Here is a 24787-nt window from a genome sequence, read left to right as displayed (position 1 = left end):
ACATACTGCCAAGTCTTTCGCGGTCAAATGAAGGCCGGCGCAGTGGCCGTGCGAGGAGTCAGAGATGTGGGTTGCCATTTGCTGCGCGAAACCAAGCATGCAGTCTTGCAAGGCTGCGATCGTAGTCTGCACAAGCTGATCCACAAGAACAAGAACAAGTTGCAAGCCAGACAGACTTCAGACACAGGCCTTGAAGACGACGAGTTGACAGACTCGTCGTTAGAAAGTTACATCGGTGCTGAAGATGTCCAGAAGAGTCAAAAAGGTCTACTCGATCCAGCACATCAGTTTACGGCGCAGCAAGTCGCAAAGCGGCTTGACCATGGCCATACCTCAACCAAAGCAACATCGTCCAGAACACGCGCAGCCGAGCTCGCACGGTTCGCCTTGATGCGACGTATGGGCGCTGCGCTTGTGCGCTGTATCGAGCGCGATGTTGATGAGCTCAAGCGACTGAATGGTCAGCTTTACGTCGACTTTGAGAGTGTGCGGAGTCGCAAGTGGTGGAAGATGGCGATTGGAACGTCGCCAGAGGAGATTTCGGGAAGCCTCTGGAAAGTGGCTGCCGCTTGGGCCCAGCAAGACCTCGAGGCGCGTGGATTTGGTGTCGACTTGCTCACAGCAAAGGTCTCTGATGGCGCATTGAAAACTCGCTGGCGATTGACCATTCCTTAGAATAATTTTCGTGCCACTTTGCTTGCTCCGTCCGAGCGATCTGGCGTGTCGAGATTCCCTGGCTTGCGCTTGAGATCTGCTGACACCTTGTCGAGGCCTCCACCGCGTTTGGGTAGTTGCTCGGGCGGAGTTGGTCGCGGGAGGGCTTTGAAGTAGGGATGGCGCAGAGCATCTGTAGTCGTCGGACGCTTGAGTGGATCGAGCGTGAGCATTTGCTGCATCAAATCAATCTCTTGTTCTGAAGCAGCTGTAAATAGTTGACGTGGATCAGGTCTCTCGTGTTTTCTGAACTCGACGTACTGCGGCAGGTGGATGACGTCTGGCCAGTCTTGCTTTGACGGTGTACCGAGTGCTTTGAAGATGAGATCAAGCTGACCCATGTCATTCTCACCCGGCATGTAAGGATTTCTGAGAAGAAGCTCGGCGAAGATGCAGCCGACTGCCCACATGTCTATGCCGGGACCATACTGCTTTGCGCCAAGAAACAGTTCAGGTGCTCTGTACCAGCGAGTGACAACATTCGGGGACATGTTGACGAATGCAGCGCCGAAGTCCTTCGCCAAACCGAAATCAGCCAGCTTGAGAACACCGGTGGTTGAGAGAAGTAGATTGTTTGGCTTGAGATCTCGGTGCAGAATGAAGCGAGCATGAAGGTGATGTAGGCCTCGCAGCGTCATGAGCATCCAGCTCTTGACATCTCCGGTAGAAAAGAGAATACTGCGATCCTTGATGAGATGCTCAAGGTCTGCTTCCAAGTACTCGAGGATGAGGTTGAGGTTCTGCTTGTTGGAGTAAATGTCAATGAGCTCAATGACATTCTCATGCTTGACTTCACGTAGGAACTTGACTTCACGAATAGCAGACATATCGAGGCCTTCCTTGAACTGGCCGACTTTGATCTTCTTGATGGCGATTTGCCTACCTGTAGCCAGCTCTTTGCCCGCCCAGACGACGGCATATGTGCCTTCGCCGAGCTTATTTAGCTTTTGGTACTTGGCCACTGCAGCTGGCATTCTAGCAATAGTGATAGCCTTTTCAGCAGCTCGAGAGGCAGCCTGATGAAGACAAGACAACCCTTGACTCTCGCGTTGGTCGTTGCAGTCACTCGGGAACTTTCGCCGGTCTGCTCATCAGCTTGCGGCACATTCATCATCTGACCTCGCCAGCTGAACGACATAAGAGACGGGACATATGCTCAGGACCTGTTCGAGACTAGCCCACACAAGGCCTCTCATCCGCTCGCTGCAGAAACCCGCACGCACCTTTTCCGCAACGGCCAGCATCATGAGTTACAGGCAAGAGAGTATGTTGCACCATCTACGACCAAAGAAGATGAACTGACTAGCATAGGTGATACATTGGGACCGCTGCAAGTCCCTAGTGACAGGTACTATGGTGCACAAACTCAACGATCGCTCATGAACTTTGACATTGGCGGTGACACGGAACGCCTGCCACCGCCGCTCATCAAAGCCTTTGGCATACTCAAAAAGGCCGCAGCCACGGTCAACATTGAGTATGGGCTGGACCCCAAGATTGGTGGAGCTATTCAACAAGCTGCGGATGAGGTTATTTCAGGCAAATTGCTGGATCACTTCCCGCTGGTTGTCTTTCAAACAGGGTCTGGCACACAGAGTAACATGAATGCCAATGAGGTCATCTCCAACCGTGCCATTGAGATTCTAGGTGGTGAGCTTGGTTCAAAGAAGCCAGTACACCCAAATGACCATGTCAACATGTCACAATCGTCCAACGACACCTTCCCAACGGCTATGCACATTGCCGCCGTTATGGAAATCACAAACAACTTGGTTCCGGCACTGCAAGAGTTGCACGGCGCAGTGGACGCCAAGGCAAAAGAATTTGACGATATCATCAAGATTGGTCGTACACATCTCCAGGATGCAACACCCCTTACGCTCGGTCAAGAGTTTAGCGGGTATGCTACACAACTCGAGTATGGTATTGAGCGTGTCCAGGGAACACTCAAGCGTCTTTCACGTCTTGCTCAAGGTGGTACTGCTGTGGGTACGGGATTGAACACAAAGAAGGGCTTTGATGTCAAGATTGCTGAACAAGTAACGAAGTTGACGGGTCTGCCATTTGAGACTGCGCCCAACAAGTTTGAAGCGCTCGCTGCACATGATGCGATTGTTGAGGCGTCTGGTGCACTCAATACTATTGCTTGTTCGCTCATGAAGATTGCGAATGACATTCGATACCTGGGCTCAGGACCTCGATGCGGTTTGGGAGAGTTGTCATTGCCTGAGAATGAGCCAGGTTCGTCCATCATGCCGGGTAAAGTCAACCCAACACAGTGCGAAGCGATGACCATGTTGTGCGCACAGGTCATGGGCAACAATACGACCATTTCCGTGGGTGGATCGATGGGACAATTTGAGTTGAATGTGTTCAAGCCTGTCATGATCAAGAACTTGCTTCAGTCTATTCGGCTCATTGCAGATGGTTCGCGGTCCTTCACGAAGAATTGCGTGGTGGGCATTGTGGCCAATCGCGAGAAGATTGCACAGATCATGAATGAGTCGTTGATGCTGGTGACGGCACTGAATCCCCACATTGGGTATGACAATGCAGCCAAGATTGCCAAGACTGCGCACAAGAAGGGCACGACGCTGAAGGAGGAGTTTGTGGGTCTCGGGTTTGGCGATGAGGCCAAATTTGATGAGCTGGTGCAGCCGTCAGAGATGTTGGGGCCAAAGTAGGGCATGCTAGTAGACTATAGACGAGTAAAAGTTAGTACTAGGCTTAGTACCAGGCTTAGCACTAGACTTAGCAGGAGACTGAGTAGGAGACTTGGCAGTGAACTCAGCAGAAGACAGTCGGTCAGGAATAACCGCTCTGTAGATCCTGTTATCAGGCAGCTGCATCAGGCTTGATAATGCGTAATTACTGACAGTCAGGGAGTTTTGTGCGGTTGGGGCGGCTCGGATGGCAAACTCGTACGAGCCAAATTCCTTCCCCGACAGCCAATCAAAGCTCTGTCTGACTTACTGACTCCCGGATATCTGTCAGCATCAGGGCGCAAATTTCCCCGACCAAACCCATCAACAGATTCAGCTTCCATCAGCTCCCATCCCTCCCCATCGCCCTACACCTCCCTCCCCCTCCCCTCTACTACTCTCATCGTCATCATACCGGCCATCATGGCGACCGTCCGCGCAACTCTCTTCTTGTCCGCAGTCCGCATCAATGTCGCCTAGGTGCGCGCATTGATCGTACTCGATTGAAACACACAAGAGAGGCACAGGCGATAGAGCGAAGAGAGCTTCGCCACAGGGTCTGCTACCAGCATCAACAAGCCCTTCTGTTGCCTGCTAGATACTTATTCAAGGTATGTTCAACTTGCGCAGCGACATGAACCATATTCGACTCCTCGGACATTGCCGCCACCTCGTCACTGACCAGCGCTAACATACCCCAGCAGTAAAGTATCAGCATCTACATCTCGCGCAATCAGATACCTACGAGCTACGCTGCAGGAAGCAACGCCCTTCGTCCCTCCAAAACATCGCCATCAGGAAACCACCCGTCAATCATCGTTACAGGAATCATGCAGCCAGGCGACCGCTCGGCCGGTCATAGTAAAATAAATCCGAGCCTCGTCCAGCGTCCCAGATCAGAGGCGCCTCTTCTCTTCACCGAAGCAAGCGCGCCCTCTCATCATCTGCACAAGCGAATGCCACATTCAGGCCCTGCTCAAGAAGTAGCAGCGGCCTTGTGTCTTTCGCCCTGTGCAACCACAGCCGTGCTTGCTCATATGGGAGAGCAACGCACGAGCACCCATCTTATCGCAAAAGCATCCATCAACCCTCATCTCGACCAGACTTTGGCAAGCGCAGCGTTGCGCTACCCGAGCCCAGTTTCAGATGATGGCTGTGTTATTGCTACAACCACTACTACTACCACTCACACGACCACTTTTCTCGCTCCCGGTCGGCTTCCACCAAAGCTGTCGCGTGAGCCGGCACGCAAGTACGCCTATGTTGACTCCCTTGTTGATATGGCGACTTTGTTTGTCGAAAGTCTTTGGCCCCTAAGGGGTGATGCTGCCGCATGTCACGCAAAACGCGCTGAACTCAACGCCTTCCTCACCACTACCATTCGCGTCAGCAAGACAAGTTTGAGTACCATGCAACTCACCCTCTTCTACTGCCTCCGACTCTGCAGAGATCAACAATCTCCTTCTGCTATGCAACTCCCCGCAGCAGACCGTTGTCCCTGTCCGCGTCTCAACTTTCTGAGTGCCTTGATTCTCGCCAGCAAGTATTTACAGGATCGCAATTTCTCAAATCGAGCATGGTCAAAAATCTCTGGTGTACCCATCGACCTGCTCAACCTACGAGAACGTCAATTCCTGCGTATTGTTGGATGGAATCTTACACTCAGTCAACAAGGCTTTCAGCTCTGGGCGCAATACTTGGAACGCTTTGTGACAGATGTTAGGGATAACTTGTTGTTTGGTGATATCCTACTCTGTCGAGAGCGTTGGCAATTTGTTGTTGAGAAGCAACTCGTTCCAGCCGCTGAAGCAGATCTAACACACGTCATCGCAGTGTGTGGATCACCCCTTGCTGGACCACAACTCACCGTGTGTGCAGAAAAGGCAGCATCAGCAACACCCATGCGGTCTTACTCTGCGCCCGTCTTATTGACAACACCACCTCTGCATTGGACGACCGAGACGATCGCAGCAACATTGGAAGATCACGTTGTTGCTGCTGGAAACCTCTCGACTTGTCCATTCTTTGATGAGTTTGTCAAGACCACACCAAAAGACTCACCACTCGTATTGTGTGGTCATCCATGCACCGTGTCATCGGCAATCAAGGAGGATACTGTACAGCAGTGCCCATTGACGCCTGTCTCGTTGCAGAATGATGGTGATTCACCGGCTGGCTCCATCTTATTGGAAGAGACGGGTGATGACGAAGAGACATATTGTCTCGTCACGCGCGTCTGCGACAAGCGTCGACGCAGTGAGGATGAGGCATTGCCTGTGACTGTAAAACGCGCTCGTTTGAGCCATCTAGAGTCTTTGTACTCTTAGAAATATCACTGAAGCGAGTTCTTCGTAGTTTGAAGATTCTCATCTATGTCTTCCATGTAGCCAATAGGTCATTATAAGAAATGAGTTTGAAATTGAATTGTCTACGCCAATCCGGTGGACATGCAAAAGTTGCATCTACAGTAATGGATACCAATTGTGTGCAACCAAGCCTTGTAACATTGCTCTGAGGCAAATTGAAATCACAAGTAAGATAAGGAAAATGAAGCTTTTGGTAAACAATGTTTGACTGCTGTAGCTGCCGCAGGTAATCGCTGTAGAAGATGCGTATGACGAGCACCTATTCAATGCTATAGCAGCATGTATTTGTCGACCATAGCAATTTTATAGCTCAAGCATTATATAAGCAATGGACGAGTAGTCCAGGGAAAGTGCTTATGCTGGAAATAAGACTTGGACAGAAGTAGAAGTAGATTGAAAATTGTAAACTAAGGACGAAGACAGCAGAAGGCCGTCTCTTGATATCTATCAGGCTCGAGCGGGAAACCCAAAGTGAAAAGAAAACGAGAGAGCAGAAGTTGACTCCAAGATGTCAGGTCTGCAACATGAAGAAGAGACGAAACGAGAGACAACGTGGTGAATGTTGAAGGGTGAAAAGGCGAGAAGAGATAAGGTGACGGGTACTGTCGAGATAGAGATGAGTAAGAGTAAGAGTGAAGACGATATGACAGGCCTGTTGAGAGACGAGAGGAAGTAAAGCACAAGCTAGCGTGGTGTGAGATCCCAGAGCAAATGCCGAGGAGATGCGGTGTGCTGGCTCTAAGGCTGCGATCATCACACAGCAGAGCAGGAGCTAAAAACGTCGAGAGCAATAGCCGGGCCGAAGGTCTTCGGGGGCAGAACTCACCTCATTCTGCCCGAGGCCAGAATTCAAGAAGGTCTGTGTGCACTCCAAGTTGGGGCTTAGCTGTTGAGATGAGCCAGTGGCAGCTGCAGCTGAATCTTCAGCGGGTTCTTTATTGAGATCGATGGTGAAGAGTGATTCCCACAGCGGCACTTGTAAGGCTACCTCCCTCTGAAGAGTAGCGGTACATATTGCGGACTTGCTCTTGTGACTTGACTTGTGGCAGGGACAACGGTCTTTTCCTTGGCTTCTGTTCTCCAGATCACACTCAACTGTAGGATCCCAAGCCGCTTTGTACAGCATCCAGCCTTCTTTTTTCATGCGCTCCGCGATGAAGATGTAATGGCATTTGGTCATCGTTGCTGGGTTGTTTTTCTCATCTCTGACCTTAGCAAGTTTGTTGTTCCTCCATTTTTTGAATAGGTGCACCCATTCTGGTGCAACATGTTTGATTCGGACGGCAATAAGAGTCGCTTGACATTCACATTGAAACGCGTCTTTGTTGATGCGTTCGTCGGATGAACAAATTGCCGTCGTGCAAGGTAGCGGATCTTTGAGCAGAGCGGACAGCGCAGCGGAACGGTCAGCGGAGAGCATTTCTGCGCTTACACAAACGTTGGACTGGAAACACCTATCCGGACCGATAGGTCTCATGTTCTCCTGTTTCGTATACTTCTTGTACGCCTTTCCCTCTTCTTTGCATTTCGTAGCGCATTCATCCTCGCTGATGTCGGAAAATGTCCGACGGAACTGAAGCTTCAAGCCATAGCATAAGTAGACCTTTGGCGTCGGCGTGACTGTGGGTGCTTGAGCCTGCTTTTGTGTCTTGCTTGACCCTGCCCCATCGTCATCTCCGAGGCGCTTTTGGCCGCGGTTTGTGTTCTGCCCCGTGGTTGGTGTTCCTTTTTGATTGCCTGCTGTGCGGCCTGGTTCTGCTGCGGGAGCTGCAGCTGGAGATGCTGCTGAGGGTGCGAATTTGCCAATGAAGAGAAGGCTGGAGTACAACAGAAAGATGAAGCACTTCATCCTTGCGGTCGATGGAGTGTGTTGTGTCTAGAGTCTGCGGACATTCAGCAGCTTCCGAGAAAGTGACAGTAATTTGTCTGCAAAGTGGTCTGCTTCGCTAAGTTACAACAATCGCGCGATTATCGCATGATCCTCTGTTTTATGTCGCAATTGCGGGCGAAGACCAATCAGGTGACATTCGAGAACAAATAGACGCGCTATTCCAGCGTGGTGTGCGACATCAAATTTCATAATGACCCTGAGTTTTTCTGCACGTGTATGCGAATGCGAGCGTTGATCAAAGTACCGCAGGTCTGTGGCTGCGAATCGATTCGTCTTCAAGCTACTGTACTACTTCTAAGCAGTGATCGGAAGATAGCAAGAGTCATGCATGAGTTTCCTAGATCATGCTTGAAGGAAACCTTGACACCGCTTGAGCAATGCGTAAAGTGTGACTTTCATTTCAGGATAACGGGGTTGAAGTCTCTACGTGCTTTCAAACGTAGTCACAACCGACCATGATTGAGTAGTACTACCTAATCTCTTTCTTTGAGACCATGAGCCTCGACATCCCTAAATGGTGGCCGTTTCGAAATGACAGCCGCCGTCTTTCCCCTTTCGGAGAAAGTCAGGTGCGTCAGACCTTGGCAAGAAGTCTCCAGGCTAGAATGACACTGACTATCAGAGAAGGTGGTTCGTTTGCCCCAGTTATCTTAGAACGCCTAGACGACAATCTGCGCGAGCCACTATCTAACTAAGCCTTTACACCTGTCATGTGAAAATCAAGATAAGAAATGTCTGAACAGTACACGATCGAGACCTTCTCATCCAAAACAAGCTGGTAAGTCAACATCTTCATTTCGAGTGATGGACGGCTGACGAAATCTGAAAAGGAATAGACAAGGAACAGAAATTCGTATGAAGAAAGGGACCTGGTTTCTCCTCGCTGGTCGCCTGCAGCTGTTGCTGAAAGGACTTGCTCGATGTTACGGTGTTTTTGCAACTTCCTGGCCTTTGATACGCTGAGCAATTTTTGAACTGGCTTCACAATGCTCTATGTTCCAGCTACAGCTGCAGCAAATGCTCTGCGAGCGCCATAACAGCAACATCGATGGCAGTGCCATGAGTGCCAGGTACTAATCAGCAGATTTAGAAGGAAAGGTAAGGGACATTCATCATGGAAATTGGGCTCAAAGATACGATGACGATGTAGTTTGCAAAGCTCGCGTGATAGAATGAGACAATTCAACTGCAGCACATACATTGAAGATTCTGTAAACCTATATTTGGAGCTGAATTGTATCATTCAGATTATAGCTACATCATGCATGAGTGGCAAAATGCTGGTAAAGCAGCTGAAGAACTTCCGCACAGCTGATTGATCTCACCATCATGCCTTGAGCGCGAGAATCTTTGGGGTAACTTGAGGACAGCAGATTGAGCTCTGGAGTGGAAAAAACGGTGCTGAACTATTGGAGGGATGTCAGCCCTGATGATGACAGCTTCATTGGCCAAATTTATCGGGAGTCTTCATCATCCCCTCCTACAAACACACAGTGCCTGGAATGTAGCTGCTGATGCAAAGACGAGACTTGCAAGCCCTGAGGCCAATGGGGTCAGTTGGCGAGTCTCCGGCGCCCAGGACTGATTCATCGGCCTGTGCGTGATTTGTGCGTCCTGTTGTGATTGATGAGATGGCAGGTTAAAAACAGACAAGCGATGACGGATAATGAGATAGAGGTGGTTTGTACGAGGTGGTTTGTACAAGAAGCTGTTGGCTGACACCCATACATCAGGCTCGCGTGCTAATGTAGACAACGACGACGAAAGTTCTGGAGGCACTGAGCGCCGCAAGTTCGAGATCAAGTTCATTACAGACGCCTCCATGATGGTTTCACCTCGCCGGCAGTGGCAGCTCAGTACTTCCTGTGATTCACTGCAAGCTGAAGCAGCTCAGATTTTGCCGTCATTGGCCGATTGAGTTTGACCTGCGCCAGTCAGTATGGATTGAGACAAGAGGGAGCAGAAGTAGCGTACCGTCAGACGTGGTTGTAGGGTTGCTCATTGTTTGAGGCTATGTTCAGTGCATTGTGAAAGGCTTGTCGTGGATGCGTGTCGTCGTTTTGCTCGTTGTATGAAGCGAAGTTTGGCGAGTTGCGTCGTGCTTGTCGTGCATGCGTGTCATCTTCCTCATCAGTCCACCGCTGATCATCCGTGGCCAGGGAAAGTAGGCGCGCTTCTTGCGTTGCTGTGGCAGAGTACAGGGTCAGAGTGTTTGTTTGGTCTCCATTTGCTTGATCGCTTAAGATCTGACTCTGCCGGTCAGACATACTTGAAAGACAGACGCAGAGCAAGGGACACTGCATTGACACGCGTTTAGAGTGGAGCGCTGCAGACGTGTGCAGGGACTATGAATCGTACTGTCGCTAGTAGCGAGCGCGAGATGCGCAGAATGGCGAAATTTCAAAAGCAACAAAGTTCAACTTCACAACTAGCACATCACACCGCTGACTCGACTTTCTTGCTTCAGACAGCCTTGGAAACAAGGCCGGTCTCGATGGGCAGCGAAGGACTACCGCATTGAGAATGCTGCTCCCATCAACATGTGAACATGCTATACAGATCAAAAAACTATGTGATTTGGTACTCGTCGTGAACGGGATTGTCTCCAGGACTCTTCTAATCGTTACGCATGAGCTGACCATATACAAGCATATGTATTCCTTCGGACGTCCCACTCCAACACACAGCTATAGCGCAGGCAATGGTGATAGCAGCATTCGTCATTTGTGTGCTGTCGAGCATCGGCTCCTGACCAGCGTCGTAAGTCGTTTTCCGGCTTGCTTCAGACCTTCAACTCACAACCTGCTCTCTAAAAGCAGGTTGACATCTTTTGTATCGTGAAAGATGGGCCAGCAGGCCAGAGGGAGTGCTTGTGCTAGAGACAGGACTTGGACAGCAGTGGAGATAGATGATAGAATGATGGGTAGATAATAAGATGCAAACTAAGAACAAAGATAGCAGAAGGCTACCTCGTTACCTTTATCAGACTCCAGCGAGGAAACCGCCGGTGAAGAGAAGACGATAAAGCAGGAGCAGTCTTGAAGACGCCGGGTTCACGAGATGGGGAAGAGATGGAACAGGAGACAATGTGATGAACGACAAGTAAAAGCGCGAGGAGACGACGTGATGGGTGCTGTTAGGAGCGAGACGGATGAAAGCCCGAGTAGCGACAAGGTGAGAAGTTTTGTTGAGAGACGAAAGGAAGAAACGCAGAATCTAGCGTGCTTTTGAGTTGCCAGAGCATATGGTGAGGATATATTGTGCGCAGGGCCCAAGACTGCGTGTTCATCAAAGAGTAGAGCTTGAGTTAAGAACGTCGAGAGCAAAACCCAGGTTGATCGATTGTCGGGTTAATACACATCCCATTTTGGTTGAGATCGGAAAGGGCGAATGTCTGTGTAAACTCTAGGTCGGAGGCTAGCTCTTGAGATGAGCCAGTGGCAGCTGCAGCTGAATCTTGAGCGGGCTCTTTGTTCAGATCAACATAAAACATCGAAAGTGGTGTTCGTAAGGGCGTCTTGTTGAACAGATCAGCGGTACATCGCCCACCGGTGCCATCTTTGCCTCCTGCATAGCTGCACTTGCAGGAATTCTATTGCACGGCCGCAGCTGTACCTACAGGAGGTTGTTTGCAATCGACCAAAGGATCCCAGACCGCCTCCTTCAAGACCCAGTGCGGTTTTGTCATGCGTTCCGCGACGAAGACTCGATGGCATCTGATACAATTTGCTGGGCCCACCCCCAACTTCCGTCTAAAGTCGAAGTATTTCTCTACTGCAGGCATGTTCCATGGTTTAGCATGGCGAATCCGAAAGGCGATGAGAGTAGCTTCACATGGACATTGATAGTTTGTTTCGTCGGGTCGTTCGGTGGGCGGACATAGTGACGATGGGCAGGCTGGCTCAACGTCGAGCACTCTTGTGTTCACACAAACGCGGGATATCACACAGCCCTCTGCCGTGGGTCTCAGATTTTTCTTTTTCAAGAAATCTCGGTAGTCTTGTCGTTCTTGTGCGCATAGCCTGAAGCAATCAGATTTGTTGTTGCTCGGGACAAACCTGAACACTCGAAGCTTCAGGCCATAGCATGTGTCCTCTGCCGTACTTGTGGGTGCGGATTTTTGATTTTGTTTTCGTGCTTTGCTTGGACCTGCCCCCTGGTCGTCTCCGATGCGTTTTTGGCCGCGATTAGTGTTTTGAGCCGTTGTTGGTGTTCCTTGTCGCTCGCCTGCTGTGCGGCCTGGTTCTGCTGCGGCTGCTGCAGCTGGAGATGCAGCTGAGGGCGCGAAATTGCCAATGAGGAGAAGACTGGAGCACAACAGGAAGATGAAATACTTCATCCTTGCTGTCGATGGAGTGTGTCGAGTCAAGGAACCGCGAACTCCAGCAAGTTTCGAGAACATGGCGGTCATTTTGCTGCAAAATGATCCGCATTGTCGAATTGCAACGATGCCTTTATTGCGTGGTTTTCTGCAGTTGCTTCGTGTCGCAATTGGGCCAAAATCATGAAGGCTGCAGTCAGAAACAAAGTGACACGCTACTTGAGCGTCGTATGCAGCCCTGTATTTCGTAAAAGCCCTGAGTTGTACTTGTATGCGAATGAGAGCGAAATCAAATCTTTATCACAGGTCCGTGACTGCGGATCCAGTTTTCCTCAAGAGAATAGGCTGAAAGATAGCAAGACTCATGCATGAGTTTCATGGATCATGCTTGAGGGAGAAATTGACAATGCTTGAGTCATGCGGAAAGTGTAATTTTCTTTGAGGGACCCTGAAATTCAGGTCTTCAGGTGCTTTCGAAACAACTGTGATTACAAACAACTGTGATTGAGTACCACCTAATTTCCTTCGTTTAGACCTTGAGCTCCAACATCCCCAAATGGTGGCCGTCACGGGAATAAAAGCCACTGTCTCCTTTTTGCGAATTAGGTCAGGTATGTTTGACCTTGGCAATAAACATCTAGGCCAAAATGACAAAAGTGAAATGGTACGCGAGCAAGAGGGAACGAGTGCTTGTGCTGAAGACGAGGCTAGAGCGAAGACGTAGGTGACGAGAATAGAAATTGTAAAAGGAGGGACGAGACAGCAGAAGGCTGTCTACTTATGTCTACCAGGTTCGAGCATGAGAGCGAATGGCGATGATGTGGGCGGAGCCCGCAGGAGCCGACTCGGAGCTAGAAAACAGATAGAAAAGAGAGGAAGCGAGATAGCACGAGCGCAGTGGATATGTCCGGGCTATGGAAGAGGCATACCAAGGACAACGTGGTCGACTTTATCGACGAGTCAGACAGCGGAGAGAGACAACGCGACAGAGCGGTGTCGGAAGCAAGGAAGCTGAGCGTGCGACGATCGACAATGTGCTAAGTAGGTAGGCGTCGTTGAAAGGCGGAAGTCAGTTGAGCTGTGAGAGGTTCCCACAGCACGTAGAAGTCGGATACGCAGTTTCAGGCTGCGTGTTCGTTACAGAAACTCCTTCTCCAGGCGCTGCGTCTCAAAGCGCACTTTGACGAGTGGGTAGCTTGACGTAGGATGGGACAGCAGCATCGGAATTGCGGAGATGGAAGTCTTAGACGAGGACTGGACCATTCTGGTAGGCTTTTAGAGCCGGGATTCACTCGTCTGCATTGTGAGGGAAACCCTCGTAGTAAATCATGTTTCGGAAGCCGCTGCCGCGTGATCGAATCGCCATAACCTTATCGTATACCCACTCCAGGCTGTTGCCAACGACGATAGGTTCAGAAGCTCCTCGAGTTCGCTTCAAATAGGCCTTGTCGTGGGGAACTGGAGACAAGAGGCTTGGGTAAAACACATTGTGTATTCGCAACGGGGCGCAAATACGAAGTGAAGAGGGCCGGGCGTGAATTGTTGCTCTTATCGGGAAAAGGACCGAGATTCTTGTAAGAGAATTTGCCTTATTTCTGCAGTGCTTGAACGCTTTTGACATTAAGCCAGACTTTTTGGCCGAGCTCTAAGGAAAGAGCTTCAAGGCGATGAAGATCAGCGAAGGCTTTTTGAGCAGGCTGAGCATCTTTAAGATGAGCCTTGAGTTCTTGTTGAACAAGCATGAGACGTTGAGACATGTCGTGGCTGGTAGCATTGCGAGAATCGGTACTGGCATCAAAATGTAGGCCAGACCGAGGATGGCAAGAACATTTGGCAAAGAAGGGTGTTGTCTTGATGAACGCATGAACCGAGTTGTTGTAGGCAAATGCGGCTCTTGGCAAGAGCTTGACTCAATCGTCTAGATCGGCATTGGTGAAGCAACGAAGGTATTGTTCGAGAGTGAGATCTGTTTGTTCTGTCTGACAACTTGTTTGACGGTGATTGGGAAGTAGCTAGGTGTTCTTCGATAGCAGGGTCGAAGTGACCCAGAAACGCTTTCCAGAACGAGGAGACAAAGACAGAGCCGCGATCGGAGACAAAATCGAGTGGCCTGGCATGGCGAGTAAAGATTCTCTTCATGAAAAGTGTTGCGAAGCCTGCTGCGTCTGTGGCCTCATGGCAAGGGATGAAATGTGCCATTTTAGTAGTGAGGCGATCGACGACAACGAGAATAGAGTTGAGAGAGGCCGAAGAGGAGAGCTTGACGGTGAAGTCTAGCGAGATAGAGGACCATAGAGTCTTTGGACTAAACAGAGGCTTGAGCAAGCCATAAGACTTGTAGCGCGACACTTTGGCGCGAGCACACGTAGAATTATCGCGGGTTACGACGTATTCGTGATTGTAAGCATGCATTGACGGCCATTAGTACTGCCGAGAAACAGGGTCCAGAGTCTTGACGACACCCCAGTGACCGGAGATAGGCGACTCAAGATGCTGCTGGACAATCACCAGCTTCAGAGGAGCATCTGAAGTGATTTACACACGATCTTCGTAGAAAGAAGGCCGTGGTCCAATCAATGGCTGGTCAGCAGTGAGATAAGCTGCATTAGAAAGTGCTGGCGAAGAAAGAAGACTAGGCGTTGGCGAAGATGGACGGCTTGACGTCAAAGAAGCCTGCTGAATCGTCGAGAGCGCCTTGCACCAGTGGATCAGCGGAATGCGCTGCAACGATGCGAGCGCGGAAGTGGTCGTCCGGATAATCGTGAGCAGACGACTCAGAGGTGGCTTGTCTTGAAGTTGGCGTAGTCCGAAGAGTGACAGGAGCAAGTGAAAGTTGTCCTGGCTTGAAGAACATTATCGTGCGAGCTGATTCGCGACCCCCTCGGAAGGCCGGAGCTTAGGCTGAGTGCATCGAGTCTGCCTTGCTGAGCCCTAGGTCGATAAATAATGTTGTAGTGTTCAGGCTTGGGGGAGCTGCATTGCTGCAATCACTTGGCAGTCAAAGCGCCGAAACGTTGTTGCCACATCGACCGTGGGAGCCGAGTATATTGGCCTATCCAAAACGTCGCCTATCCAACACGTCAAAAGAAGATCTCTGGCTGCGCTAGCTCATGCGGCAACAAGATTAGCAATGTGTTCAAGTCTGACGGCTCCATCGATCCGTTTGGGAACAACCAGGCTGCGCTAACATTGGCACAGGATCCCGTATTTCACGCCAAAAGTAAGCACATCGAAGCAAAATACCATAACACTAGGTCCCTGATTGAGCAAGGCAAGATCAAGCTCAACTATGTCGGAGAAGTATGTTCATCTGATACACTCGATCTGATGCATCCAGACGATAGCGTGCACGAATCACTATCTAAAATTTTACATTCGTCATGTGTAAGTCTAGGTCAGCAGTGTCTGAGGCACCAGAGCGGAACCCTTGATTTCGAGACAAGCTGATAAGTTAATAACATCATTCGCAGCCAATATTCGCACATTGATGACAGCTGGGAAACGTCAAGAAGGACTGAATTGGGAACAGAGGTTCCTATAGAGCAGAGGACCAAGTTCGTACTCGCTGGTCGCGTGCAGCTGTTGCTGAAAGAAGTTGCTCACTGTGCTGGTTCCTTCGCAACTCCATGGCCTTTGATACACTTGGCAATTGTCGAACTGGCTCTACAATGCTCTATGTCCCAGAATCGTCGGTCTACTGCTGATCAGCCTCTGTCAGGCACTTTTTGTGCCTCGATTGCTGTTGTCATGGAAGCGTTGCTCAGGTCGTTAGACGTCATCATGTATTGCAATTGGGATTACCTTTCTGGTCTTGAGAGAGCCATAGGTCTCTACAGAGGCGAGCAGCGCCGAAGAAAGCGCTTCACTGCATGTTAGCTTTTCGTTCTTCTGGAAAAGAAGCTTTTGGTAAACAATGTTTGATTGCTGTAGCTGCCGCAATAATCGCTGTAGAAGATGCGTATGACGAGCACCTAATCAATGCTATAGCAGCATGTATTTGTCGACCATAACAATTCTATAGCTTAAGCATTATGTACGCAATGGACGAGCAGTCCAGGGAAAGTGCTTATGCTGGTAATAGGACTTGGACAGAAGTAGACGTAGATGGGAAATTGTAAACTAGGGATGAAGACAGTAGAAGACCGTTTCTTGATATCTATCAGGCTCGAGCGAGAAACTGACAGTGAAGATAAGACGACACAGCAGAGGTTGACTCGAAGATGTCAGGTCTGTGACGTAAAGAAGAGACGAAACGAGAGGCAACGTGGTGAATGTCGACGAGTGAAAAGGTAAAAAGAGATAAGATAAGGTGATGAGTGTTGTCGAAAGTGAGATGAGTAAGAGTAGGAGTGAAGACGATATGACAGGCCTGTTGAGAGACGAGAGGAAGTAGAGCACAAGCTAGCGTGGTGAGAGATCCCAGAGCATGTGGTGAGGAGATGCGGTGTGCCGGCTCCAAGGCTGCGATTATTACGCAGCAGAACAGGAGCTAAAAACGTCGAGAGCAATAGCCGGGCTGAAGGTCTTCGGGGGCAGAACTCACCTCATTCTGCTCGAGACCAGATACAAGAACGTCTGTGTGCACTCCAAGTTGGGGCTTAGCTGTTGAGATGAGCCAGTGGCAGCTGCAGCTGAATCTTCAGCGGGTTCTTTATTGAGGTCGATGGTGAAGATTGATTGAATGAGCGGCACTTGTAAGGCTACCTCTCTCTGAAGAGTAGCGGTACATATTGCGGACTTGCTCTTGGGACCTGACTTGTTGCAGGGACAACGGTCTTCTCCATGGCCTTTCTGTATCTTCTTCAGACCACACTCAACTAAAGGATCCCAAGCCGCTTTGTACAGAGTCCAGCCTTCTTTTTTCATTCGTTCCGCGATGAAGATGTAATGGCATTTGATCGCTGTTGCTGGCGGCCCTACGGAAAATTTACCGGAGTGTACCAGAGCCAACCGGCGGATTACCGTGAGAAACTTTTCAAGCACAGCGGATTACCGGAGCCAACCGACTTCCAAACTTGCACACCGGAGGAAAACCAGCGGATATGGAGAGGCGGATCACTGAGCCACGCCAAAAGGCAGACAACACACAAGTCAATCACTGTTATCAAGTGATCAGAGGCCAACATCCGCTCATAATCAAATCTAGAAGCTATTTATACTGGATTCGATAGCCCTCAGCTACCCATAAAGAATGCTTCTGCTCTCGTAAGCGCCGTTCTCGCTTAAGCAGCTTGCCTGCTGCTCTTTTCTTGTCGAGCCCTGTTCTCTCAAATTGGCCAGTTCATTCAAGAAGACGGCAAACTGGCACAATGACCTGCAATATGTGTCCTTGCTTGTTGAGAGACTTTGCGCCGCATGACGATATGGTCTTCAAGACCTTGATAAGACCTTGATGATCGCAAAATGCCTGCCGTCATGTTCAAAGAGACAGAGCAATTCTCTATAGCTCAATATTGCATTGTCGTGAACCTCAGACGCTTCATACGTCTGCCCACTGAATGCGGCCTTCGTTCGTGAACGGAGGCCACTCGCAGCACACTTCACAACGAAGATCTTTGTGGTGCCTTGACGACTAGCCACTTCGCATCTTAGCCACGATCACAAATTGGCGTTTGTAGGCTCAAAATTGGAAGAGTGTAGCGCTAGCGAATCTTGAGAATCGTCGACTTTGGCGTTTTGCTTCACTCTTGTCTTATCACTTCAGGACGAGATGGGATGACCAGCACACGCATCTGCCCTGCACCGTCTTGCTGCTTGTAGACAACACCTCACTGTCCTTGAGCTTACACATCCGAGCCTGTGGCATCTGAAGGTGCTCGATCACTTTTCTGAGTCTTCTCAAGACAGGTTATTCACTACTAGCGTGAGCAGCGCACGCTGCAACTCAATACCTCTGACTGACCTAGATAGGAAGAGGAGTTTTTCACAGACAGTCTGGACGACTACAACAGGCTCGCAGGATCTCTTGCGCGTATCGATATACCATCAAGATCCAAGCGCACGTCGCATGGCGTCTCTAGAACCGATAGTCCCTCTACAAAGACACTACGACTCGCAATGGGACTCTGGCCACGAACGCCATTGCGCGACGCTACCTGGAACAACATCACGGCACATGCACGGTACCTGATAGACACTCACCAGATTGTGGTCGATGCGCAAGGCAAGACGGTCACATGGCGTCACCGCAACGTTGGGAAGCTCCAGACGGTCATTCACAAGTTGGAAAAGGCTTTCCCTGTGCTGGGACGAGCTCATGGACATTGGATTGCCTTGACCATCTACCAGCACCACGCGAAGGTGGAGAATGAAGCGGTGAGAGTGTCTTTGTACCTTGCAAGCTCTTGACTGACGCGCCCACAGAAGCGCAAAGCGAAAGTCTACAGAGAGACTACTACTGCTGCTTCTTCCCAAGACGACGATAACAGCCACGAGCACGACGTTGCCCATGGAGTGTCATCTGCTCGCGTCGATAACGAGAATACCCGCTGCGAGACACCCGCTTCCATCTTCTCTGAAGACAATAGTATTGACTAGGCTGCATCGAGAGTTGTGGGTTCCTCCTTCTGCCTGATGTGCCTCACTAACATATTCAGTTGCAGCTAACTTCGTCTCAGCACAATGTGAGCCAATTATGCGGAGGAAACATTGGCTAACAAGATGTAGCGTCAAGCAAAGAAGATTGCGCATGTTTCCAAGGCAAGTCCGTCCCATCTTTGATGTTATAAGACTGACCAGTGGCCAGAAGTCAAGCAAAGATCGATCCACCTCCTCGTCTCGCAAGGTATACACTTCTGCCATTCCTACCATGACATACTAACGATGCATTTCTAGTCTGGAAGAACATCAAAGCTATCACGCAGAGCACAGGACGCTGAGCAAGGCAGCGCTATTATGACCAAGGCCAAGACTGCAGCATCACAAGCAAAAACGGCGCACAAGTCTGCCAAGAAGGCCAAGAAAGCGGCAGCACGTCTGTAGTGTGTCGTAGATGGTCTAGTTGCTACACCTACTGTCGCTACAGCATCTATTGAGCTTCCCGTTGGCAGGTGGTATCCTCTGGTAATCCTCCGGTTGGCTCTGGTAAAGGCGTGCTTATTTCCGCCGGTAGTCTGCCGGTAGTCTGCCGGTAGTCTGCTGGTATTACTGCGCCTGCGAAGTTAGGGATTTTCCGCCGGTATTCCGCCGGTATTCATCTGGTAATTTCCGCCGGTAATCTGCCGGTCCAAATTTTCCGTAGGGCGGGTTCTTCTCTTTTGCTGGCGTGTTACTCTCATCACTGGTCCTCTTTAGTTCCTCGTTCACCCATGTCTTCACTTGGTGCCTGTATACTGGGTCAACATGTTTGATTCGGGAGGCAATGAGAGTCGCTTGACATTGACATTCAAACGCGTCTTTGTTGATGCCCTCATTCGATGAACAAATGGCGGTCGTGCACGATGGCGGCACATTGGGCAGAGCGGAAAGCACAGCGGAATGGTCAGCGGAGAGAATTGTTGAGCTCACACAAACGCTGGACCGAAAACACTTATCCGAACTGGTAGGTCTCATATTCTCCTGTCTCGTATACTTTCTGTATGCCTTTCCCTCTTCCTTGCATTCCGTAGCGCATTCATCCTCGCTGATGCTGGGAAATATCCGAAAGAATTGAAGCTTCAAGCCATAGCATGTGTAGACCTTTGGCGTTGGTGTGGGTATGGGTACTTGAGCCTGCTTTTGTGCCTTGCTTGAACCTGCCCCATCGTCAGCTCCGATCCGTTTTTGGCCGTGGTTTGTGTTCTGCCCCGTTGTTGGTGTTCCTTTTTGCTTGCCTGCTGTGCGGCCTGGTTCTGCTGCGGGAGCTGCAGCTGGAGATGCTACTGAGGGTGCGAACTTGCCAATGAAGAGAAGGCTGGAGTATAACAGAAAGATGAAGCACTTCATCCTTGCGGTCGATGGAGTGTGTTGAATCTAGAGTCTGCGGACATCCAGCAGCTTCCGAGAAAGAGACAGTAATTTGTCTGCAAAGTGGTCTACTCCGCTAAGTTGCAACAATCGCGTGGTTATCGCATGATAACCCATTTTATGTCGCAATTGCGGGCATAGACCATTCAAGTGACAGTTGAGAACAAATAAACACGCTATTCTAGCGTGGTGTGCGACATCAAATTTTATGATGACCCTGAGTTGCTTCTGCACGTGTATGCGAATGCGAGCGTCGACCAAAGTACAATGCTCTATGTCCCAGAGTCGTCGGTCTACTGCTGATCAGTCTCTGTCAGGCACTTTTTGTGCCTCGATTGCTGTTGTCATGGAAGCGTTGCACAGGCTGTTGGACATCATCATGTTTTGGGATTACTTTCTTGGTCCTTGAGAGGGCCACAGGTCTTTACAGAGGCAAGCGGCGCCGAAGATAGCGCTTCACTGCATGTTAGTTTTTCGTTCTTGTTGGCCACATACTCAGCGCTTCGAGGCTAGGATTTCAGTACGCTTGAGACAATCTGATGACACGCGTCGTGGTCGTCCTGGTGTTTTCATTATGCGTGTATCGATCGCAAGGCGTTCAAGTTAGTCTAGATCGTCCTCCTGAATGCGCTAATTACAGCATAGTGTATCAGAGAAATAGAGACGTTGTCAGATAAAGCCATGGGATCGTTGCTGGCTGTACCTGCTGCGATGACAGCTTGAGGCTGCTGAGCTGGTTCGTAGACAACGAGAGAGAAAGACTCTTGGATAAAAGGACTGAGTAAGACTCTAGCATGCTGATCATATCTGGCAAAAGCTAGTGAGCGCGCTTCTCGCTTTGCTGTGGCAGATTCCAGGGTCAAATTGTGGATTCTCCGTTCGCTTGGCACCCTACCGGGCTACGTAGAACAGCATTTTGCTGGCCAGACACACTTGAGAGACAGAACTCAAGAAAGAGAGGCTGCAGAAATGCGCATCTGAAGCGAAGCATGGGCGTCGACCATGAGTTGTACTGTAGCGCGAGATTCGCAGAGTGGCCAAAGTTCAAGACCCCAAGTTCAACTTTACAACGAGCACAGCTGCAGCACACCGACGACACGACTTCCTTGCTTCTTGAAGCTTAGAAAATTACGGCTTCAAAACGATGGTGTAATGTGCAGATATACATGCCATGCAGATTGAGGAATCATGTGGTGGTACGCCTTGTAACCGGATTGTCTTGAGGAGTCTTTCAATCGTTACGCATGAGCTGATGAAATGCCAGCATATGTAACCACTTGTACGTGCTACTTGAAAGCATAGCTATAGAACTAGTGTAGGCAATGGTGATCACCAACTTTCGCCATATGTTTTCTGGTAAGCATTGGTCTTTAACAGCTTCGTAAGTGGTGATCCGGCTTGCTTCAGCATTTCACACCGTCACCAACTTATTATCAGCAGCTACCCCATAGGGTGCACCAATGCTCACCTGCAATTCTCTCGCCGGGCTGATAGTGAGTGCCCCAATCGTCATCAATTTAAAAACAAACAGGGCACAGCATGTAGTCACTACTTTGCTGCCTGCTCTGATGCCGTGTTGTTGATTGCAAATATAGTCTTGGATAACCAGAGTGACGTTGTTTGCACGGTTGATAACGATACAATTCATCACGTTACGAATCACATAGCTTCGTTCGGCCAGCTGACTCGTGACATTGGGCCTGACAACTTGATCCTGGGAGATGATAGCAAGCCAGATCCTCTTGACAGCGGTCCTATTGCTCTTCGAGTTCCAAAGGGCCAGCATAGCGACTTGAAAGACTTCATTTACGTACCAATTTTCACTCAGGATATCCAAACTGCTCCCTTTCAGCGAGTTGACATCTTTTTGAATGAAAGAAGGGGCTTAGCAAGCCAGAGAGACTCTTTGTGCGAGTGACAGGACTTGAACTGAAGCAAAGGCAGATGATAGAAGTAGGGGTAAATGAAAAGCTGTGAGCTAAAGACGAAGACAGCATTGGGTTGTTTCTTATGTCTCTCAGGCTCGAGCGAGTAACATAACAGAGAATGAATGTCGAGAGAGCAGAAGCCGATCTGGAGATATCAGAGTTGCGAGATGAAGAAGGGATGGAGTAAGAGACAACGTGGTGAATGTCGACGAGTGCGAATGCGAGAGAATAACCTGATGAGTGGTGTCGGGAGTGAGAAAACTGAGAGCGTGAGTAGAGAAAACATGATAGATGTCGTCGAAAAGCCGAAAGAAGGAGAGCATAAGCTAGCGTGTCAATTGCCAAATCATGTTGTGAGGAACTGCCGTGCGTCGATCCCAAGACTGCGTTTTTGTCACTTGACAGTGAAGCTAAGGCCCTGGAGAGCAATAACCAAATTGAGCAATTGTTGGGTTAATGCACACTTCATTTGGGTCGAGATCACTATTTGAGAATGTCTGTGTGTACTGTAGGTTGTGATTTGGGTGTTGAGATGAGCCAGTGGCAGCTGCAGCTGAATCTTGATCGGGCTCTTTATTGAGATCAATGCCAATGATTGGAAGCGGCACTCGTATGGTCATCTGTGCCGCAATATCACCGGTACATTCCCCACCGTCAAGCTTCCTACCCCCCGTCGGTGCAAGCACAGAGATTCTCTCGTTCGATTGCTCCCGAGGATGTACCATTGCAACTCACCAAAGGATTCCAAGCTGCAGATTGCAAGGCCCAACCCGGTTGAGTCAATCGATCTGCCATGAAGATGTGATAGCAGCTGATACCATACAATGATGACTGCCGCTGCTCCTCGACATTATCAATGTATCGAGTTAGTGAGTGCATGTTTGATGGTTTGACATTGCGGATTCGGAAGGCGATGAGAGTCGCTTCACAATGACATTGATAAGGTTGTTCGCTGGCTAGACACAGTGACAGAATGCAGAACTTTTTGACAAAGAGGAGTCTTGTGTTCACACAAACTCTGGATTGAATACAACCCTCTGCTAAAGGTCTCAACCCCTCCGTTCTCAAGAAATTTCGGTATACCTGCCGCTGGTCTCCGCATGCCACATAGCATTCCTCTTGGCTGCGGCGCGAAAAGATCTTGAGGAGTTGAAGCTTCAAGCCATAGCATGTTTCCTTTGCCGTAGGTGTGATTGCGCGTGCTTGAACTTTTTTTGGTGTCTTGCTAGGACCTGCCCCATCGTCATCTCCGAGGCGTTTTTGGCCGCGGTTTGTATTCTGACCCGTTGGGGATGTTCCTTTTTGCTTGCCGGCTGTGCGTCCTGCTTCTGCTGCGGCTACTGGAGCTGGAGATGCGGCTGATGGCAGAAATTTGCCGATGAGGAGAAGACTTGAGTACAACAGGAAGATGAAGCACTTCATCCTTGCTGTCAATAGAGTGTGTTGAGTTTAGGGTCTGCTGACATCCAGTCGCTGCCAAGAGGATAAAAGTAGTGATTTTTCTGCAAAATCCTTTGCTTCGCCAAGTTGCAACAATCGCGTAACTATCGCATGATTTTCTGCTTTATGTCGCAATTGCGGGCGAAGACCATTCAGGTGACAGTCGAGAACAAAGAGACACGCTATTCTAGCGTGGTGTGCGACATCAACTTTTATGATGACCCTGAATTGCTTTTGCGAGTGTATGCGAATGCGAGCGTCGACCGAAGTACCGCAGGTTGGTGGCTGCGAATCAAGGTGTCTTCAAACAACTACTTCAAAGCAGTGGTCGGAAGATAGCAAGAGTCATGCATTAGGGTCCTAGATCATGCCTTAAGGGGACCTTGACGCTGCTTGAGTCATGCGTAAAGTGTGACTTTCATTTCAGGATATCGGGATTGAAGTCTCTATGTGCTTTCGAACGTGGTCACAAACAAGCTGATTGAGTAGTACTGCCTGATCTCTTTCTTAGAGACCATGAGCCTCGATATTCCAAAACGGTAGCCGGTTCGGAATGACTGCCGCCGTCTCCCCTTTTCGGAGAAGGTCAGGTGCGTCAGGTCTTGGCAAGAAGTCTCCAGGCGAGAATAACACTAACCATCAGAGAAGGTGATTCATCTGCCACAGTCTTTTCGAAATACCTCGACGACAACGTGCACGAACCACTACCTACGTTTCCACACTGGTCATGTTTGAATCAAGATTCGCACATTTGCAGGTGATGAATAAATTTTAGCTGATGAGACCCCGGAAGGACTGGGAGCAGAGACCCATATAGCTGTCATTTATGAGGCAGCAGACTGAATACAGACACTCGGTGACGCAAGACGAGAGGTTGTTAGATCATACAAGACGCTGTTGGCTTAAACCCGTTCTCTAGGCTCATATGCTAATGCAGACAACGACGACAATGATGGTGAACGCACTGAGCGCCGCAAATTTGAAATCAAGTGCATCACAAACGAGTTCGTGTGTCTCCCACCTCGCCGGCAGTGACGGTGCGGTGATTCCTTTCATTTGCAGCAGCCTGAAGCAGTTGAGCTTTTGCCGGCATTGGCTGGTCGCGCTTGCCCTATAGTAGTCAGCATGATTTAAGACTAGCGAAAGCAGAATGAGCTTACCGTACGACTTGGTTTTGCGGTTTCCACTTCGCTGTCGCCATCTGGCTCATCGTTTGGCGCAGTGGTCTGTACGTTGCGACCTGCCGATTGCGCATGTCGAGGCGCGATGTAGCGTATAGTGAGTCGTGCTTGTCGTGCCTGCGTTCCGACGTCTTGCTCATGGCGTGGTGGGATGTCTCGTGAGGTGCGTCGTGCTTGCCGTGCCTGCATGTCGTTCTCGTCGTCGGTCTCCTGCTACACAGCCTCTGGCAGACACTTCTTGTGCCGCGACTGCTGTAGTCAGTAGACACCGTCGCGTAGATTGTTGGGCGTCATCACGTA

The 24787-nt window shown here is 49.8% G+C and overlaps 12 protein-coding genes across 12 annotated transcripts; 6 read left to right on the top strand and 6 right to left on the bottom strand.

Moving 5' to 3' along the window:
- Positions 1 to 671: 671 nt before the first annotated feature.
- BCR37DRAFT_397474 (kinase-like domain-containing protein) lies at positions 672 to 1688 on the bottom strand (the record flags this gene model as incomplete). Its single annotated transcript, XM_040871731.1, has 1 exon — positions 672 to 1688. The coding sequence occupies one exon, from the start codon at positions 1686 to 1688 to the stop codon at positions 672 to 674; it is 1017 nt and encodes a 338-aa protein (XP_040726691.1).
- BCR37DRAFT_377791 (L-Aspartase-like protein) lies at positions 1511 to 3587 on the top strand. Its single transcript, XM_040868898.1, has 2 exons — positions 1511 to 1978; positions 2026 to 3587. The coding sequence occupies exons 1-2, from the start codon at positions 1867 to 1869 to the stop codon at positions 3396 to 3398; spliced, it is 1485 nt and encodes a 494-aa protein (XP_040726690.1). The 5' UTR covers positions 1511 to 1866; the 3' UTR covers positions 3399 to 3587.
- Positions 3588 to 3763: 176 nt separating this feature from the next.
- On the top strand, positions 3764 to 5840 carry BCR37DRAFT_377790 (uncharacterized protein). The gene is made up of 2 exons (XM_040868897.1): positions 3764 to 4027; positions 4118 to 5840. Exon 2 carries the CDS (start codon positions 4247 to 4249, stop codon positions 5741 to 5743), a length of 1497 nt encoding a protein of 498 aa, XP_040726689.1. The 5' UTR covers positions 3764 to 4027; positions 4118 to 4246; the 3' UTR covers positions 5744 to 5840.
- Positions 5841 to 6169: 329 nt separating this feature from the next.
- On the bottom strand, positions 6170 to 7802 carry BCR37DRAFT_377788 (uncharacterized protein). The gene has a single exon (XM_040868896.1). The coding sequence runs from the start codon at positions 7629 to 7631 to the stop codon at positions 6555 to 6557; it is 1077 nt and encodes a 358-aa protein (XP_040726688.1). The 5' UTR covers positions 7632 to 7802; the 3' UTR covers positions 6170 to 6554.
- A 39-nt stretch (positions 7803 to 7841) lies between these two features.
- Positions 7842 to 8268, top strand: BCR37DRAFT_254462 (uncharacterized protein). The gene has a single exon (XM_040866654.1). It carries the CDS (start codon positions 7890 to 7892, stop codon positions 8130 to 8132), a length of 243 nt encoding a protein of 80 aa, XP_040726687.1. The 5' UTR covers positions 7842 to 7889; the 3' UTR covers positions 8133 to 8268.
- Positions 8269 to 10980: 2712 nt separating this feature from the next.
- BCR37DRAFT_386259 (uncharacterized protein) lies at positions 10981 to 12084 on the bottom strand (the record flags this gene model as incomplete). Its single annotated transcript, XM_040870426.1, has 3 exons — positions 10981 to 11265; positions 11293 to 11695; positions 11732 to 12084. 3 exons carry the CDS (start codon positions 12082 to 12084, stop codon positions 10981 to 10983), a joined length of 1041 nt encoding a protein of 346 aa, XP_040726686.1.
- A 3980-nt stretch (positions 12085 to 16064) lies between these two features.
- BCR37DRAFT_377778 (uncharacterized protein) lies at positions 16065 to 16900 on the bottom strand. Its single transcript, XM_040868895.1, has one exon. It carries the CDS (start codon positions 16858 to 16860, stop codon positions 16534 to 16536), a length of 327 nt encoding a protein of 108 aa, XP_040726685.1. The 5' UTR covers positions 16861 to 16900; the 3' UTR covers positions 16065 to 16533.
- A 7-nt stretch (positions 16901 to 16907) lies between these two features.
- Positions 16908 to 19014, top strand: BCR37DRAFT_377743 (uncharacterized protein). Its single transcript, XM_040868894.1, is given in 9 exon segments — positions 16908 to 17366; positions 17378 to 17457; positions 17992 to 18309; positions 18358 to 18520; positions 18545 to 18546; positions 18591 to 18617; positions 18661 to 18693; positions 18740 to 18778; positions 18829 to 19014. 8 exon segments carry the CDS (start codon positions 17398 to 17400, stop codon positions 18973 to 18975), a joined length of 789 nt encoding a protein of 262 aa, XP_040726684.1. The 5' UTR covers positions 16908 to 17366; positions 17378 to 17397; the 3' UTR covers positions 18976 to 19014.
- A 139-nt stretch (positions 19015 to 19153) lies between these two features.
- BCR37DRAFT_377731 (uncharacterized protein) lies at positions 19154 to 19984 on the top strand. Its single transcript, XM_040868893.1, has one exon. It carries the CDS (start codon positions 19397 to 19399, stop codon positions 19643 to 19645), a length of 249 nt encoding a protein of 82 aa, XP_040726683.1. The 5' UTR covers positions 19154 to 19396; the 3' UTR covers positions 19646 to 19984.
- Positions 19985 to 21398: 1414 nt separating this feature from the next.
- On the top strand, positions 21399 to 21856 carry BCR37DRAFT_386256 (uncharacterized protein; the record flags this gene model as incomplete). Its single annotated transcript, XM_040870425.1, has 2 exons — positions 21399 to 21431; positions 21470 to 21856. 2 exons carry the CDS (start codon positions 21399 to 21401, stop codon positions 21854 to 21856), a joined length of 420 nt encoding a protein of 139 aa, XP_040726682.1.
- Positions 21857 to 22529: 673 nt separating this feature from the next.
- On the bottom strand, positions 22530 to 23288 carry BCR37DRAFT_386255 (uncharacterized protein; the record flags this gene model as incomplete). The annotated part of the gene is made up of 1 exon (XM_040870424.1): positions 22530 to 23288. The coding sequence occupies one exon, from the start codon at positions 23286 to 23288 to the stop codon at positions 22530 to 22532; it is 759 nt and encodes a 252-aa protein (XP_040726681.1).
- Positions 23289 to 24300: 1012 nt separating this feature from the next.
- On the bottom strand, positions 24301 to 24676 carry BCR37DRAFT_391642 (uncharacterized protein; the record flags this gene model as incomplete). Its single annotated transcript, XM_040871031.1, has 2 exons — positions 24301 to 24417; positions 24467 to 24676. The coding sequence occupies 2 exons, from the start codon at positions 24674 to 24676 to the stop codon at positions 24301 to 24303; spliced, it is 327 nt and encodes a 108-aa protein (XP_040726680.1).
- Between the last annotated feature and the right edge of the window lie 111 nt (positions 24677 to 24787).

This window comes from Protomyces lactucae-debilis (assembly GCF_002105105.1).
Source record: "Protomyces lactucae-debilis strain 12-1054 chromosome Unknown BCR37scaffold_5, whole genome shotgun sequence".
NCBI lineage: Eukaryota > Fungi > Ascomycota > Taphrinomycetes > Taphrinales > Protomycetaceae > Protomyces > Protomyces lactucae-debilis.
Note: the sequence above shows the minus strand (reverse complement) of the source record. Positions and strands in the feature narration are given on the sequence as shown.

Bases quoted from the DNA above. Each gene is read 5' to 3' on its own strand.
- BCR37DRAFT_377743 (XM_040868894.1), top strand. From the start codon at position 17,398: ATGCCTGCCGTCATGTTCAAAGAGACAGAGCAATTCTCTATAGCTCAA. The intron at 18,618-18,660 runs GTGAGCCAATTA...AACAAGATGTAG, and splicing joins TAACTTCGTCTCAGCACAAT to CGTCAAGCAAAGAAGATTGC. The intron at 18,694-18,739 runs GCAAGTCCGTCC...ACCAGTGGCCAG, and splicing joins AGATTGCGCATGTTTCCAAG to AAGTCAAGCAAAGATCGATC.
- BCR37DRAFT_377731 (XM_040868893.1), top strand. From the start codon at position 19,397: ATGCCCTCATTCGATGAACAAATGGCGGTCGTGCACGATGGCGGCACA.
- BCR37DRAFT_377778 (XM_040868895.1), bottom strand. From the start codon at position 16,860: ATGAAAAAAGAAGGCTGGACTCTGTACAAAGCGGCTTGGGATCCTTTA.
- BCR37DRAFT_377791 (XM_040868898.1), top strand. From the start codon at position 1,867: ATGCTCAGGACCTGTTCGAGACTAGCCCACACAAGGCCTCTCATCCGC. The intron at 1,979-2,025 runs GTATGTTGCACC...TGACTAGCATAG, and splicing joins CATGAGTTACAGGCAAGAGA to GTGATACATTGGGACCGCTG.
- BCR37DRAFT_377790 (XM_040868897.1), top strand. From the start codon at position 4,247: ATGCAGCCAGGCGACCGCTCGGCCGGTCATAGTAAAATAAATCCGAGC.
- BCR37DRAFT_377788 (XM_040868896.1), bottom strand. From the start codon at position 7,631: ATGAAGTGCTTCATCTTTCTGTTGTACTCCAGCCTTCTCTTCATTGGC.
- BCR37DRAFT_254462 (XM_040866654.1), top strand. From the start codon at position 7,890: ATGCGAATGCGAGCGTTGATCAAAGTACCGCAGGTCTGTGGCTGCGAA.